The following is a 17,201-nucleotide window of genomic DNA, read 5'->3' on the forward strand; positions in this document are numbered from 1 at the left end:
TGTTCTTAGGTTAAATAATGTCATGAAAAGTTGTTCAGTCTTTATTGTGCTCCTGAATATAAAATGCCATCCAGAGAGTGGTCAAATGTTGCATATATTACACTTTCTCAGTAAAATGCAGATCTAATCCACTCAGCCACCGCGGCTTCCACATTGTGGAGTTCTGTAGGCGAGAACACCAAGGGCGTACTAGAATCTGTAACTTACTGTGTGAGAGAGTAAACCCACATATAACACATGTTATACCCTTGTTGGCACATTATCATGTCACTCTGCAGTTCGTTAGTATACGACCCGTGAAGGTCCGGGTTAGAATTGATCTTCAGTAACCCATGCTTGTCGTAAGAGGCGACTACCGGAATCGGGTGGTCCGGCTCGCTGACTGGGTTGAGACATGCCATTGTATCCCAATTGCGTAGATCGATGCTCATGCTGGTGATCCCTGGATTGGCTGGTCCAGACTCGATTATTTACAGACCGCCGCCATGTAGCTGGAATATTGCTGAGTGCGGCGTAAAACTAAACTCACTCACTCGTTAACTTACAGGGGCTGTGGGTAGCCTAGTGGTTAAAGCGTTCGTTAGTTACGCCGAAGACCCTGGTTCGATTCCCCACATGGGTACAATGTGTGAAGCCCATTTCTGCTGTCCCCCGTCGTGATATTGCTGGAATATTGCTGGAATCGGAGTAAAATCAAACTCAGTCGTTAGTTATCAGACAGCAACAGCGTGGCCTTCCATACGACCCAACGCATACAGTTATTTGATGTCAATCGTGAACAATGTCACATGTTTCCCAAAGGATTTAAATTATTAAAACATGTTCACGAAGTTTAGGTGTTATTCCATTACCTTAATGCATAGAGCAATTATCAGCTCCTGAACGAACGAGAAAGGATCGGTTCAATTAGTCACTCACACAGTGTAGTCTCCAACACATTGTTGCTGACATCGAGGGACGGCTATACTCGACACGTGTAATACGTTATTTGAATGTGGTTATTGTACATCACTGAGATTAGCTCATATGATCAGATCCTCTATAGCCAATAGCGCCAATTTCTGCGAATGGTCGCAAAATGTAGCTGAGTAGCGAGCACAGCGGATATATATGAATAGTGAGCTGTGCGTGGGTGAATTGGTATTTGCTTTGAACAGTATTTCAATAATATCAAAATCTGTTTGTTGTGAGAGGAAAGCCCGAAATATGCTTTTCTAAAACCTACATGTATTAGCGTGTTGACATACCTTGAAACCGGTCATCTAAGAATTCGAGTGAGTTTAGTTTTACGCCGTTTTTAGCAATATTCAAGCAATATCACCGCGGGGTACACCAGGAATGGGCTTCAGACATTGTACCCATGTGGGGAATGGAACCCGGGGTTTCGGCGTGACGAGTGAACGCTTTAACCGCTGGTGTAGCCTAGTGGTTAAACCGTTCGCTTGTCACGCCGAAGAATCTATTCACTACCAAAACTGTAGGTAAAGTTGGATGACAGGTGAACATTTGTCTCCTTTTCACATCTTTTTTGATCAAACGATTCTGATTGTATCAAGAAGCGTATTCTACTTCAAATGATTTCTCGACCGTCTCCGTGGTGTAGTGGTAAGAGCGTCCGCCCGGAGAGCGGAAGGTCGCGGGTTCGATCCCCGACCGCGTCATACCAAAAGACGTTAAAATATGGTACTTGTTGGTCCCTGCCTGGCGCTCGGCATAAATGGGTACAACAAGGACTGGTCGGCTCGGAGTCAGTATAATGTGTCTGAGTGGGGTATTCATGCTTCACTGCGGCATGGTATCTCAGTGGGCTAGCACTATAAAACCAGCTTCAGTCTGTGCTAGTACAAGCAGCCGCACATACACATACACACGCATGCACGTCGTCATATGAGCGAAATATTCTCAAGCACGACGTCAAACCCAATTTCACCTCACCTCACCTCAAATGATTTCTGATGTTATGTTTTGAAAATAGCGAATGTTGGTGAGCATATTGACAAATCTGAACATAAATATCTACAACTTATAAAACGTTACTCTACACACACACACACACACACACACACACACACACACACACACACACACACACACACACACACACACACACACACACACACACACACACACACACACACACACACACACCAGACAATGTGCATGTGTATATATAAATATATATGTATATATTTACTTCCCATCAAAAGACTCACTAGTGTAAATATAGCCACTTACTTCAGGCAACTAAATTTTGCAAAATACTCCATACTGTTTAAAGGTACTGTTCACACATGTATTGCTAAACAAATTCGTAACGTTGAAAGGATTATTGTCATGAGTTCAATCAATGATAAAAATAATTGAAAATTGGCGAATTCTTAACAAAAGTTTACACCAAAACACAGCTGTTCACGTGCACGATATTTGCACATGCCTTTCAGCAATTTGATGCATGATCCTCGTGCAATTCATCTGCATAAGGTTTGCAGTTGGTTTCCCTAAGTTAATGGAGAAATTAATCTTCGATGTAACCATATATATAACCTATAGTGAATGCTGTAAGTGAGTATAAACTATTGATGGGAAGTATATATATATACTATATATATATATATATATATGGAAGTATATGCCTATATATATTATATTTATACGCACAAAATGTCCAAAATAGTACAGGTGTTCAGTCATAAATAGCACATAGATAAATAAAACAGATACTGTAACTGCTACAATCTCCCTGAAGAGTAAAGAACGAAACATATTGGAGAAAAAAGCATTCTGTTTTTATTTATCTATGTGATATATATATAACACTTAATATCGTGTTTCACTTTATAGTAACACCGAATTGTAATATCTAGAATTTCTTTGCAAAATAATGCCAATGTTCGTTTGTGTTTGAAGTGGTATTGCTTCTTCAGTTGGTATAAGATGTTAATGTATTCATGACATACGGCACATCATATTACTTGTGTTTCTCCCGAATTAAACGGTCTATATGCAAATAGTTTTACAACAGACTCCGGATCTACATGACTATTCCACAGTACACAAATATATCTTTGATAGTATACTATAATAGTTTCATATGATTAATATATATTGGTGTATTTGTAGTTTCTAATGAATATTCTTTAGGGATTATGAGTGTTAGGAGTCAGTTATCTTTCTGAATTTGACATTTAAATTGTGCATATTGGTGATCAACCCTTAAAGTGTGAGGTACATGTATGATAATGACAATGGTTGGTCCAGAGGATGTACTTAGCTTAAAAATAAGAAAAGCTTACACAAATCTTTTTAAAAGCTGCCTTTTGGTTTTTCTTGATACGTGCATATTTTGGCACGTCCATTACACGTAGGTAGATTATACTTACATCCGCGAAGCTGGTGCGTACATGTAGGTGGATCATACTTACATCCACAAAGATCATACTTACATGTAGGTGGATCATACTTACATCCACGTAGATCATACTTACATGTAGGTGGATCATACTTACATCCACGTAGATCATACTTACATGTAGGTGGATCATACTTACATCCACGTAGATCATTCTTACATCCACGTTGATCATACTTACAAGTAGGTGGGTCATACTTACATCCACGTAGATCATACTTACATCCACACAGATCATACTTACATGTAGGTGGATCATACTTACATCCACGTAGATCATACTTTCAAGTAGGTGGATCATACTTACATCCACGTAGAACATACTTATATGTAGGTAGATCATACTTACATCCACATAGATCATACTTACATGTAGGTGGATCATACTTACATCCACATAGATCATACGTACATGTAGGTGGATAATACTTACATCCACATAGATCATACTTACATGTAGGTGGATCATACTTACATGTAGGTGGATCATACTTACATCCACGTAGATCACTCTTACATGTAGGTAGATCATACTTACATCCACATAGATCATACTTACATGTAGGTAGATCATACTTACATCCACATAGATCATACTTACATGTAGGTGGATCATACTTACATCCACATAGATCATACTTACAAGTAGGTGGATCATACTTACATCCAAGTAGATCATACTTAAAGGTAGGTGGATCATACTGACATCCACATAGATCATACTTACACGTAGGTAGATCATACTTACATCCACGAAGATGATGCGTACAAGTAGGTGGACCATACTTACATCCACGAAGATGATGCGTACATGTAGGTGGATGATACTTACATCCACGAAGATGATGCGTACTTGTAGGTGGACCATACTTACATCCACGAAGATGATGTGTACATGTAGGTGGATCATGCTTGCATCCACGAAGATGTTGCGTACATGTAGATGGATCTTATTTACATCCACGAAGATCATACGTACATGTAGGTGGATCTTATTTACATGCGCGAAGATCATACTTACATGTAGGTGGATCATACTTACATCCACGTAGATCATACTTACATGTAGGTAGATCATTCTTACATCCACGTAGATCATACTTAAAGGTAGGTGGATCATACTTACATCCACATAGATCATACTTACATGTTGGTGGATGATACTTACATCCACGAATATGATGCGTACAAGTAAGTGGACCATACTTACATCCATGAAGATGATGCGTACATGTAGGTGGATGATACTTACATCCACGAAGATGATGCGTACAAGTAGGTGGACCATACTTACATCCACGAAGATGATGCGTACATGTAGGTGGATGATGCTTACATCCACGAAGATGTTGCGTACATGTAGATGGATCTTATTTACATCCACGTAGATCATACTTACATGTAGGTGGATCATACTTACATCCACGTAGATCATACTTACATGTAGGTGGATCATACTTACATCCACGAAGATCATACGTACATGTAGGTGGATCATACTTACATCCACGAAGATGATGCGTACATGTTGGTGGGTGATACTTACATCCACGAAGATCATACGTACACGTAGGTGGATCATACTTACATCCAGGTAGATCATACTTACATGTAGGTGGATCATACTTACATCCACATAGATCATACTTACATGTAGGTAGATCATACTTACATCCAGGTAGATCATACTTACATGTAGGTGGATCATACTTACATCCACATAGATCATACTTACATGTAGGTGGATCATACTTACATCCACGAAGATGATGCGTACATGTAGGTGGATCATACTTACTTCCACGAATATGATGCGTACATGGAGGTGGATCATACTTACATCCACGAATATGATGCGTACAAGTAGGTGGATGATACTTACATCCACGAAGATGATGCGTACTTGAAGATGATGCGTACTTGTAGGTGGATGATACTGACATCCACGAATCTGATGTGTACATGTAGGTGGATCATACTTACATCCACGAAGATGTTGCGTACATGTTAGTGGATCATACTTACATCCACGAAGATGATGCGTACATGTAAGTGGATCATACTTACATCCACGAAGATGATGCGTACATGTAGGTAGATCATTCTTACATCCTCACAGATCATACTTACATGTTGGTGGATCATACTTACATCCACGAAGATGACACTTACATGTAGGTGGATGATACTGACATCCACGAATATGATGCGTACATGTAGATGGATGATACTGACATCCACGAAGATGATGCGTACTTGTAGGTGGATGATACTGACATCCACGAATCTGATGTGTACATGTAGGTGGATCATACCTACATCCACGAAGATGATGCGTACATGTAAGTGGATCATACTTACATCCACGAAGATGATGCGTACATGTAGTTAGATCCTTCTTACATCCACACAGATCATACTTACATGTAGGTAGATCATACTTACATCCACGAAGATGACACTTACATGTAGGTGGATCATACTTACATCCACGAAGATGTTGCGTACATGTTAGTGGATCATACTTACATCCACGAAGATGATGCGTACATGTAGGTAGATCATTCTTACATCCACACAGATCATACTTACATGTAGGTAGATCATACTTACATCCACGAAGATGACACTTACATGTTGGTGGATGATACTGACATCTTCGGAGATGATGCGTAGATGTAGGTGGATCATACTTACATCCACAGAGATGATGCTTAGATGTAGGTGGATCATACTGACATCCACGGAAATCATACTTAAAGGTAGGTGGATCATACTTACATCCACATAGATCATACTTACACGTAGGGAGATCATACTTACATCCACGAATCTGATGTGTACATGTAGGAGGATCATACTTACATCCACGAAGATGTTGCGTACATGTTAGTGGATCATACTTACATCCACGAAGATGATGCGTACATGTAAGTGGATCATACTTACATCCACGAAGATGATGCGTACATGTAGTTAGATCCTTCTTACATCCACACAGATCATACTTACATGTAGGTAGATCATACTTACATCCACGAAGATGACACTTACATGTAGGTGGATCATACTTACATCCACGAAGATGATGCGTATATGTAGGTGGGTGATACTTACATCCACGAAGATCATACGTACACGTAGGTGGATCATACTTACATCCACATAGATCATACTTACATGTAGGTGGATCATACTTACATCCACGAAGATGACACTTACATGTAGGTGGATCATACTTACATCCACGAAGATGATGCGTATATGTAGGTGGGTGATACTTACATCCATGAAAATCATACTTACATGTAGGTGGATCATACTTACATCCAGGTAGGTCATACTTACATGTAGGGGGATCATACTTACATCCACATAGGTCATACTTACATGTAGGTAGATCATACTTACATCCACGAAGATGATGCGTACATGTAGGTGGATCATACTTACTTCCACGAATATGATGCGTACATGGAGGTGGATCATACTTACATCCATGAATATGATGCGTACATGTAGGTGGATGATACTTACATCCACGAAGATGATGCGTACTTGTAGGTGGATGATACTGACATCCACGAATCTGATGTGTACATGTAGGTGGATCATACTTACATCCACGAAGATGTTGCGTACATGTTAGTGGATCATACTTACATCCACGAAGATGATGCGTACATGTAGGTAGATCATTCTTACATCCACACAGATCATACTTACATGTAGGTAGATCATACTTACATCCACGAAGATGACACTTACATGTTGGTGGATGATACTGACATCTTCGGAGATGATGCGTAGATGTAGGTGGATCATACTTACATCCACAGAGATGATGCTTAGATGTAGGTGGATCATACTGACATCCACGGAGATGATGCGTAGATGTATGTGGATCATACCTCTTCGTTCAAGAGACTGAGTTTACTGAATCGTAATCTATAAGCTGCAGCTATAGACTGACAATCCGGAAATCAGGAGACTTACATATAAACTGGAATTATAAGCGTGAATATGTTGTGAATGTTTTACTCGCATAGAATCTTTTCAGGACCAAATACAAATTGTGCTTATTGCGTTCATGTTGTCATTCCTACCCTTGAAGGTCTGGGTTAGAATATTGATCTTCAATAACCCATGCTTGTCGTAAGAGGCGACTAACTGGATCGGGTTCGAAGACTTGGTTGCCACATCCCAATTGCGCAGATCGATGCTGATGCTCTTGATCACTGGATTGTCTGGTCCAGACTCGATTATTTACAGACCGCCACCATATAGCTGGAATATTGCTGAGTGTGGCGTAAAACTAAACTCACTCACTCAATCACTGTTATTCCAATCACATTTCGCAGTTTCACAAATATGGATATACTGTGATAACTCTAATGTTGTGATCGTTAGGGTCACATCAAAGGGAATGGCAAAATCCAAGTGTCAGGACACGATCAGCCACTATGTGACACAAAACCCAGTAATTGACAGTTCACTTAAGTTAATCAGATGGACGAGTGGACGCTGAACTGCTTTACGTCGATTCCTGAATGTTTCATAAGCCAGCTCAACAAAATCAGAAAAATACCGCTCTTTTCTGAATTTCAAAATGTGCAAACAAATAATAACGTACAAGATATTATTGATTTAGAATACATTATGCATTGACACACCAATAACAATAACACACAAGACCAGACTTGATGGTATGTCCATTCTTCTTTCGTGATGGATTCCAAACCTTTATTGTTTGCAGTTTTGCTATCGTAGTAAAAGAACGAAGTTCATTTTTGTGTCAAAACATTTTATTTATTGCACTATTTAACATTATTCGATAGTAATTCATAAACACATGTTGATGATTAATTAAAATCGTACGACAAACTGAATATTGATTGGTTTTATGATTATGTAAAGTATTTCGTCGTTTTAATGTATGTGGAATCTTATCAGAATTTATTTACTCTCAGATTACAAAGACGTCATTTCGCGAATAGGTACTAGAAATAATACGTGATTGTCATATTTTCATTTCCAGACAAAGGATTGGATTTATATAGGAATAGCCCACCAATTCCAAGTGTACACAATTACACATATGCTTGTAAAATTCACAGGCTCTCACAGTCGCACATTTATCTGAGTCAGACTCATACTTGAATCTCTGTTACAGAGATTTCATCAAATGGAAGCCTGGACACTCTAATCACTAATCAAGCGGAGACGGAACCGGCTGTGCGCACATCGGTCAGTACGTCCTGCCCCGCAGGAAACATCCGTTGTATTAGCTCTATCACCGGAAGTTGGTGTAGTAATTAATGCATCCCAATATTCTGGTACACACACCTCTAAAAGTACTGCAAATGAAGAATAAACGCTGTTAGATGATTGACTAATAACACAGAATGAACATTTTAACTCGCACCACTGATAAAACCACTCTTCAGCGTATACAGTTCGAACACTACGTGACCGCCTCCGTGGTGTAGTGGTTAAAGCGTCCGCCCGGAGAGCGGAAGGTCGCGGGTTCGATCTCCGACCGCGTCGTACCAAAAGACGTTAAAATATGGTACTTGTTGGTCCCTGCCTGGAGCTCGGCATGCACGTCGTCATATGAGCGAAATATTCTCAAGCACGACGTTAAACCCAATTTCACCTCACCTCGAACACTACGTGTCGGCACCATTCTACGCAATTCACATCAGAGTTTTCTTCCGATATGATACCTCTCTGCATAACGGCCAGTGAACGTGCAAATCATCCCATCAGTGTCGGGGCCTTTGCTAAAGGTAAAAGCATTCATACCAGCATATTTAATTTCTGTCCTTCAAAACCAAAGTAAATCAGAAAGGTTGTGCCATTCTATTTTCTGGATATGTTATCCTCCCTATCGTCACTAAGTGCCATGGCATTCCGTTCAAAATCGACCTCCACTCCAAGAAAAGTTCTGTTCTGTGGAATTATTCGTATTGATTGAAATACTTTTCTAAATAACGTTACCCCATCTCAGTCATTCACTCGCTGTAATTGCCGTCAGTTGGTTGAAGTGTTGAGAATAACGTATCATAATTATGTATATTAATTTTCTGTCGACATGTTCTGTCACCTGTATGTTGACTACTGTTTCTGCCATCTTAATATACAGGCAGACAGACAGACCGATATAGTTTATTATTGTGGCACAAGTTAAGTACTCATTGTAAAAACATAAAATATCCTTAACAAACAGCCAATTTTTGGCTTATGAGACACTTTACAAGATAAAACTGTACATAATAGACATAGAAACATTATATGTATGAAATAGTAATGGCACATAGTGAAAATATTAAATAAATAATTGTAAGAATCATAAAAATAATTGCCTTCTAAAAAAACTATTTGTATATAAATATATGTCATCTTCCTTAACCAGGCTAATTTAATGTGAAAAAAGTGCTGCACCGCTGCTTAAGTGTGCCGTTACGTTCGGTTAACTGTCAGCTCGGACCTCACACTCCTCACAGTTTGATCTGTTGAAAGAAACCACACATCAATTACGAAGTTCATTATTTCTGAGAAGTCGGTCGAGCTTAACGCTGTCTGGCTGTTGGTAGACGTTGTTGTACAGCCGTCGATGTAATCACCCTTTATCCTATGGAGTTGTGTGCATGTGTGTGTTAACGATAACAATGTCTCATGACGCGAGTCAAACTCTTTTATTGCTTCATCAATTCTTATCATTGCTGTCAAGTCAGGAATTCGTTGTATGATTGTTTATTTATTCCGTATACTTAGACATAATTTCCATGGAACACCGTGTATCCAATATATACGTATTTACATTAACAACAGCACCACCTGTACAATATATATTTTGAAATTATAATTTATTAGAATACTAAATATAATTATCAGTATTGTAACAGTGATATTATGATTGCTTAAACAAGTTTGAATGTTAAGCAATATCACGGCGGGGTACATTTGAAATGGGCTTCACACATTGTACCCATGTAGGGAATCGAACCCAGGTCTTCGTGTTTGTTATAAATAAGTATTTTTATGGAAGACAAAGGTTTTGCCATACATGTACAAAGTATGTTGATGGCAGTGTATAATTTTCGAACAAACAAATGCTGTTTCATGGCAAATTTCTAAAGAAGTCAAAACTTGATCACACCGGTGAAATATTTTACTTGTGTTTCAAATGTTGTGTTTGCATTCGTCTTGAACGACTATTCTGATTCAAGGACTTTCCCTAGTGACACAAGTACTGAGGCCATGCATGTCTCTTCTTCCACAGACTTTCAAACAAATTTTATAACTTTCATATATAATAAAACAATTTAACGTAATAGTAATCTGTTCTTCCTCGTCGTTATTAAATATATAATTTATTGGGGACACCATTACACGCAGTTAATGTCCATGACGTCTTTCAATCCTCAAGGTATTAAATCATGCCCTCAGCCCATAAATTCAAAGTTCAAAGTACATAATTGTTGTCAGCATTTCCAGAGTGTTTTGCTATGTTTTCAATAGACTGACCCAGATCTACTGTGTTTTACGGGAGATAACTCTCTAAAGAGTCTCGACATACTCAGCCCTATGTTCTGTTGATAACTAGTGACCCGGATACACGACGCACCTAGATTAGACAGGTGACAGTTGAACAGCGGCTTAATAATGGGGCTCTCTTTCCCAGCACTCCTGGTCCTGTTGGTCAGTGTGACCAGGTAAATACTTACAAAAATGTATCTAAGTAGCTATGGTATTGCCATTCTATCGACTAATGCCCTTCGCGGTCGACTAAACTCTATTCTATTGACTAATGCTGACGACTGAAACCTTGTATTTCTGTCTTGTCGACAGGTCACGTTGGACACCTTGATATATCTATTCTTTAGGGGCGGTGGGGTAGTCTAGTGGTTAAAGCGTTCGCTCGTCACGCCGAAGACCCGGTTCGATTCCCCACATGGGTACAATGTGTGAAGCCCATTTCTGGTGTCCCCCCACCGTGATATTACTGGAATATTGCTAAAAGCGGCATAAAACTAAACTCACTCAATAGATTATGCGTATGTGGATAGTCCAGGTATTAATGTTCTATGGACCAAATCGACATCTTCGTAGCCAGCTGGTTACATATGCCACATCATAATGCACTCATTTTACCAGAGTCGGTCTTATTTGCTTATCATAGGACCCCACTATGCCCTCATTTCAGAAAAAATACAGCTCTGGATTACACATGTTCATTTGCAGTTCACAAATACAAGACATATCTTGTCACCAGATGCATAGACAATATTAGCAAAGTGTGTCGTAAAACCCTTTACCTCGGGCGTGTGATATAAGCACTTTTTCTGAACGTTACACAATTATAGTGTTTTGAGCAACTATGCATCTCACCCATGTTTAAGGTTACATAGAAGTAGTTAAGGTTATTGTCCATATTTGCATAAAACGGATCGTGTTTCCAAATTCAGCAGATTGGATTTTCTCATCGATAGCACTATTGATAAAGTCAAAGATGAGCAAGATAAGTCATGAAGCCAAAATGTGTCTTTTTTCGTAAGTAGAATACTGTGTCTCGAAGCTATATTTTACATACATTGTACGCTCTTTATAAACATTATGAAAAGAAAGGAGCTTATGACACTACCCTCACCCAAACTAGCAAAGTCAACAAAACTCGACTTAAGCATACCCTGACCTACCGCCATTGAAAAAATTAGCATTATTCCAGCTATATGGCAGCGGTCTGTAAATAATCGAGTCTGGACCACACAATCCAGTGATCAACATCATGAGCATCGATCTACGCAATTGGGATACGATGGCATGTGTTAACCCGACCCGATCCCGCTAGTCGCCTCTTACGACAAGCATGGGATACGGCAAATCAATTCGCACCCGGATATTCTCGGGCTGCTTCGTAAATGAACAACACACAAAAACACACCAATAATGGTAATTGAAAATTAAGTGGATAGTACCTGCATCGTTCCGTAACAACCTTTACCATGAAATTAATGGGATGACGTGTCTCTTCTTTCAATGAACCTTCAGCAGCAGCAGCTCTTACCCACGACCATTACAACCTGAAGAAACAACTGATCACTTCCTAGCTGGGGCCCTACTCAGTTACTCTGTCAACCTGACTGGCTGCAAGGTGGTGTCCCAGACATCCCCTCCCATCAAGACCAACGACTTTGGAGACGACATCAGACACGGCCGCTACGTCATGTACGGCCCCCTTAACAACCTCACGTTCTGGAGACAGCGTTTTGTGGATGACAAACACGCCACAAGAAGTGGTGGGTAGCATGTTCTGAATTAGCATTATGCATTTCTTCTGCCTTTATTAAGTTATCATAAACATGTTTATGTCGCAGACAATCTCAAAGAGATTCAAATTGGTATGGCAATAATATAATTTGAAGGTTATTTTAACAATGCTCGAGTTTATTCTTGTTTTCATAATCTGTTCTAAGGCCCCACGTCCCGCCTCACTGGCATCCAGATGGACGCCACTGGCTACGCTTACGTCTACATACACGACTATGACCCGAAGACGTTGACCAGATTGGCTTATCTACACATGGAGTGTTGGGCCATGACAGGTATATTCGACATTGCGTATCATAACGTCTTAAGTTCTTTTGTTGTAATGAGAAGACAGACAGATGTTTATTCACGTACAGGAGCCACCAGCCTATTATAGAGATACAGAGCATGATCAACACTGTTTCACATGAAACGAACAAGACTTAATAGTACAATGACGGTATTTGGATAGAAGCAACGCAATCAATCAATACAAGATGTAGCTATACGACAGATATTTCTTCGAAAGTGGAATTACGCTTCTTCAAACGAGAAACACGTAATTTGCAAGGTATTTACAGATATTACGTTTTTTACTGGAAAATAATGAAAGCATTTGTCAAGAGTTGGAAAGGTGATAATATTGAGGAAGCATGGAGCACAATTGTTGCAAGAAGTGGGCACAAAACAAAAGTGGTATTAATCCTCAGTTGTTGGGATAATACGCATTGGGCATAAACGTTCATATCTTGGTACTTGGTACTATCTGCTCGTTTCTAAAACAAGACTGTCTTTTAATTTAAATTTAATAAAATTATAATTTGAAGTATTTGAGCAGCTGAGCTGGATATTGGCGCTATGCAGATATTAGCATAATAAACAAGTGGCTTCCACAGCTTCGTTTGTCCAACAGGACGGTCCGAAATCCCCGCGATTGGCCAGACGACCTATCAGACGTCGGTTGTTATTCCAAGAGCACGAAGCAGCACGACGGGCTTGATGTCAAGCTCGACGCCACTTGAATTTAACAGCATGGGGAAGGGCGCACTCGTCGGACGAAAGTCTATTACTTTTGTTCATGACAAAATTGTGTTTGGCGCCGCAGAAACACTGCATATGTACAACAGAATAGCTTGGAGCAAGTACCGTTAGGCGGGGGTTCATTGATGGTGAGGTTCTTCTCACATGACTGTAAAGTTGACCTTATGACGATCAGACAAAATCTGAATGGACAACGGTTCATCACTGACATCCTGGACAGGGTTGTTGTGCCACATTTCTATAAACATCCTCTGAAACACAAAGCCAGCCTTCATGGACGACATTGCTAGGCCACATCTTCCACGTACCGTTGGTGATTTCATGCGTAATTTAAAGGCGAGAGCAACTCGACCTTGGCCCGCCAAGAGTTCAGATCTCAATCCCAGAGGACATGCTAAAAACGCCAACGAAATACTCCAGTACAAAATCTTGCTATTGAAACAGGCCCTCCATCAGGAATTGAACGCAATACCTGAACGTCAATTTCAACGTCCATTACAGTCAATGAGGAGTCAGATATTATTGCATTTGGCAGAGGTTACACCAGATACTGAAGTTGTGCTCAGTTATTGATACTTATGTCATTTCTTGAGGGTTATGTGCCAGAATCTTGTCGAAAACGACCGCCCTTATTAATGTCATACGGCCATAGTTATCAACACTTCAAAATGAGTCATGCTTTTCTTTTATAAATAAACTATAGTTTTTCGTTCTTTCTGCGTTCGTATTTTGCTATTTAATTATTCCTTGAGGGTTAATTGTCACCAGATAGTAAGTTCAATTAAGGTTTGGATAAGTTCTTTTGTTATGATTAATTGAAACATATTGATACCATGACAACCATGGCGTGTTGCGATACCTTTCTCCATGTGTATATTTCAGGGTTTACTCCAATTGCTCAAACGCCTAAAGGAAAACAATTACCCTTTGATGACATCAAAGCAGAGTTGCTGAAGGGATCTCTGCTCTCGTACAGCATCTACACCACATATTGCGAACCCAGGCCCAAGAACTATACCCACCTATATGTGGATGCTGGGCCTATTGATGGTGAGTATGTTCTGCTAAGTGATGGAAAGATTCTGTCATTTGTTAATGATGAGGATATTTCTTGGGACAACCGTAAAGCGACCTCCGGTTTATTACGATGGATGTTGTCAGTAGGACCTGAGTAGAATGGTAACTGTTTTCACTACAGCTGATGTCATCAATGAAAAGCGGTTATTATATCTGTGTGTTATTGTTACACGTTTCTGCATCCGTTCCGTCTCTGGGGTTTTGTGAATTGCTGTGATGCCAAAGCAATAGCGTTTTTGTTTAAGAACCAAAACCTCAAATATTGCGGAAGGACTGAAAGTTCCGATCATATCCTAAGACATAATAGTGCATAAGCCCCATAGGTAAAATACACAGACACTTCTGCTCAGGTACTACCTGATAAGACCTGTTAAGATCCGGGTTTGAATTGGTCTTCAGCAACCGATGCTTGTCGTAAGAGGCGACTAACGGGATCGGGTGGTCAGGCTCGATGACTTGTTTAACACATGTCATCGTATCCCAACTGTATAGAGCGTACCTTACGATATTGATCACTGGCTTGTTTTGTCCAGACTCCATTATGGACTAGACAAACAAACAAACTACCTGATGGCTAACTGGATGTTAACGACGTTTCAGAGTATCGACTGGACCAGGACGGCAGCGTCGTTTTCACCTACCGGGTTGTGGACAGTGACTTATCAATGGATATCATAACAATCAAGATGACATCATCAGATGATATCACCTTAGAGAAATACACGTATTCACAAGTAAAGGGGAATCCGAGTCAGTTAGTTACAAAAACTTGCAAGTACACAATAGGAACATTTGGTTTTGGTGTGTATAAAATAACGTCCCCACAAACTTGATACAGGAAACGATATGTATGAGATTCCACAGTGTTGAATAAAACACTCTGTAAATGATCTGTCAATGTCTTTCTGTTTAGCAAGTATTTTAAATAGTTTACTTTTGTTAGTTTGTAGTTTGCCTAATATTGTTCAGTATTGAAATCATGTGCTGGTCATGTAGCCATTATTGTCTTACAGATTGATCAGTCTCATAAGGATGTATACAAGAAAGAGTATGTGAAGAAAGGACCACATATATATATATATATATATATATATATAACTGTGAGTAAGTGAGCTTGAGTGAGTGAGGGAGGGAGTGTGTGAGAGAGTGTGTGTGTGAGTGAGAGAGAGAGAGAGTGAGTGAGTGTGTGTGTGAGAGAGAGAGAGAGAGAGAGAGAGAGAGAGAGAGAGAGAGAGAGAGAGAGAGAGAGAGAGAGAGAGAGAGAGAGAGAGAGAGAGAGAGAGAGATTGAGGGAGATCAACAGACTAACCATTCCATATAAATGTAAAACGTCAAAGCCAGAGATAATCTGTCTCAGTTGCCTGCCAAAACAGATTCCATTGTACATGAAAGGTAAAAAAGCAATCACAATCCACAAGCGTGAGTAAACAGTGGAGACATGTTCTGTGATACTAATGTGAACACGATCAAAGTAATCTTGAGGACTATGTGACTATCAGATTGTGCGTAGTCACGGTGACCATACTTTCCAGCAATTTTGATGGTGTTGATTGTGTTTTCCTCTCAGATTGCAGGTAATAAGGTGTTTTTTCGTTTTAGTAAGAGTAAAATATGTTACAATTACCATTTTAAAACGCGTAATTTCGTTTACAAAGCATACACAACAACATGTAGTATTTTCCTATCGACATAAGAAAGTGGGCGGTGCTTGATTAATGGCTATATGTATGTACACTAAGATCACTGCAATTCGTAATATCGCATTTCTAAACTCCTTGTGCATCGGCTTTGCTATACACATAAGCAAACAATACCTAAACACCAACACCAGAAAATAGGTTAGTAGGTCGTTGCAGAAATCAGATTAAAGCTGATCACCTGCTGTCGTACACGAAGAGGCTAACATGATCCCACCTTGTAGTTTTGCCATTCTTTTGTTAAGTATTCATTTGGGGTATGTTGAACGTTGTATAAGTGATCATGATGTGTTTTATCGCATTTTCGTTCATTCTAGTAGGTAATCATGCTCATTTGACTGAGGTATTGTTTGTGGGTTACTGGAGAGGGTTAGTAGATAGAACGTAAAGGAGTGGATAGGTGAAGAGTGGGTGTCACAAGATGGAAGATTTGCTGTGAGGAAGGGGTTAGGAGTTTGGCTGGGGTTTCTTGATGGAGAGGATGGAAGGGGCATAGAATACGATTAACTTAGTTGAACAAGCTGCTGAACTTTGCTGTCACTCTGATGAGTTGTCTTGCCCAGCTAACTGAGAGTGTTAGTTTAATTCCTGTTTTTTTAAAACTATTTCCATTGTTGTAGATGTCTTATTTTGATAAACCAAGTGAGTAAGTGAGTGAGTGATTT

At 39.6% G+C, this 17,201-nt stretch overlaps 1 protein-coding gene across 2 annotated transcripts; it reads left to right on the plus strand.

Moving 5' to 3' along the window:
* Positions 1–10,999: 10,999 nt before the first annotated feature.
* LOC124267242 lies at positions 11,000–15,729 on the plus strand. Of its 2 annotated transcripts, none has more exons than XM_046702155.1 (5): positions 11,000–11,127; positions 12,464–12,711; positions 12,889–13,017; positions 14,645–14,812; positions 15,440–15,729. In XM_046702155.1, exons 1-5 carry the CDS (start codon positions 11,078–11,080, stop codon positions 15,670–15,672), a joined length of 828 nt encoding a protein of 275 aa, XP_046558111.1. In that variant the 5' UTR covers positions 11,000–11,077; the 3' UTR covers positions 15,673–15,729. The 2 variants fall into 2 exon arrangements, with proteins under 2 accessions (XP_046558111.1, XP_046558112.1); XM_046702156.1 differs by having other exon boundaries at positions 11,015–11,127; positions 12,467–12,711.
* The last annotated feature ends 1,472 nt before the right edge of the window (positions 15,730–17,201 follow it).

The sequence above is a fragment of the Haliotis rubra genome, unplaced genomic scaffold, assembly GCF_003918875.1.
Source record: "Haliotis rubra isolate DU_JTF1 unplaced genomic scaffold, ASM391887v1 Scf13, whole genome shotgun sequence".
In the NCBI taxonomy this organism is placed as follows: domain Eukaryota; kingdom Metazoa; phylum Mollusca; class Gastropoda; order Lepetellida; family Haliotidae; genus Haliotis; species Haliotis rubra.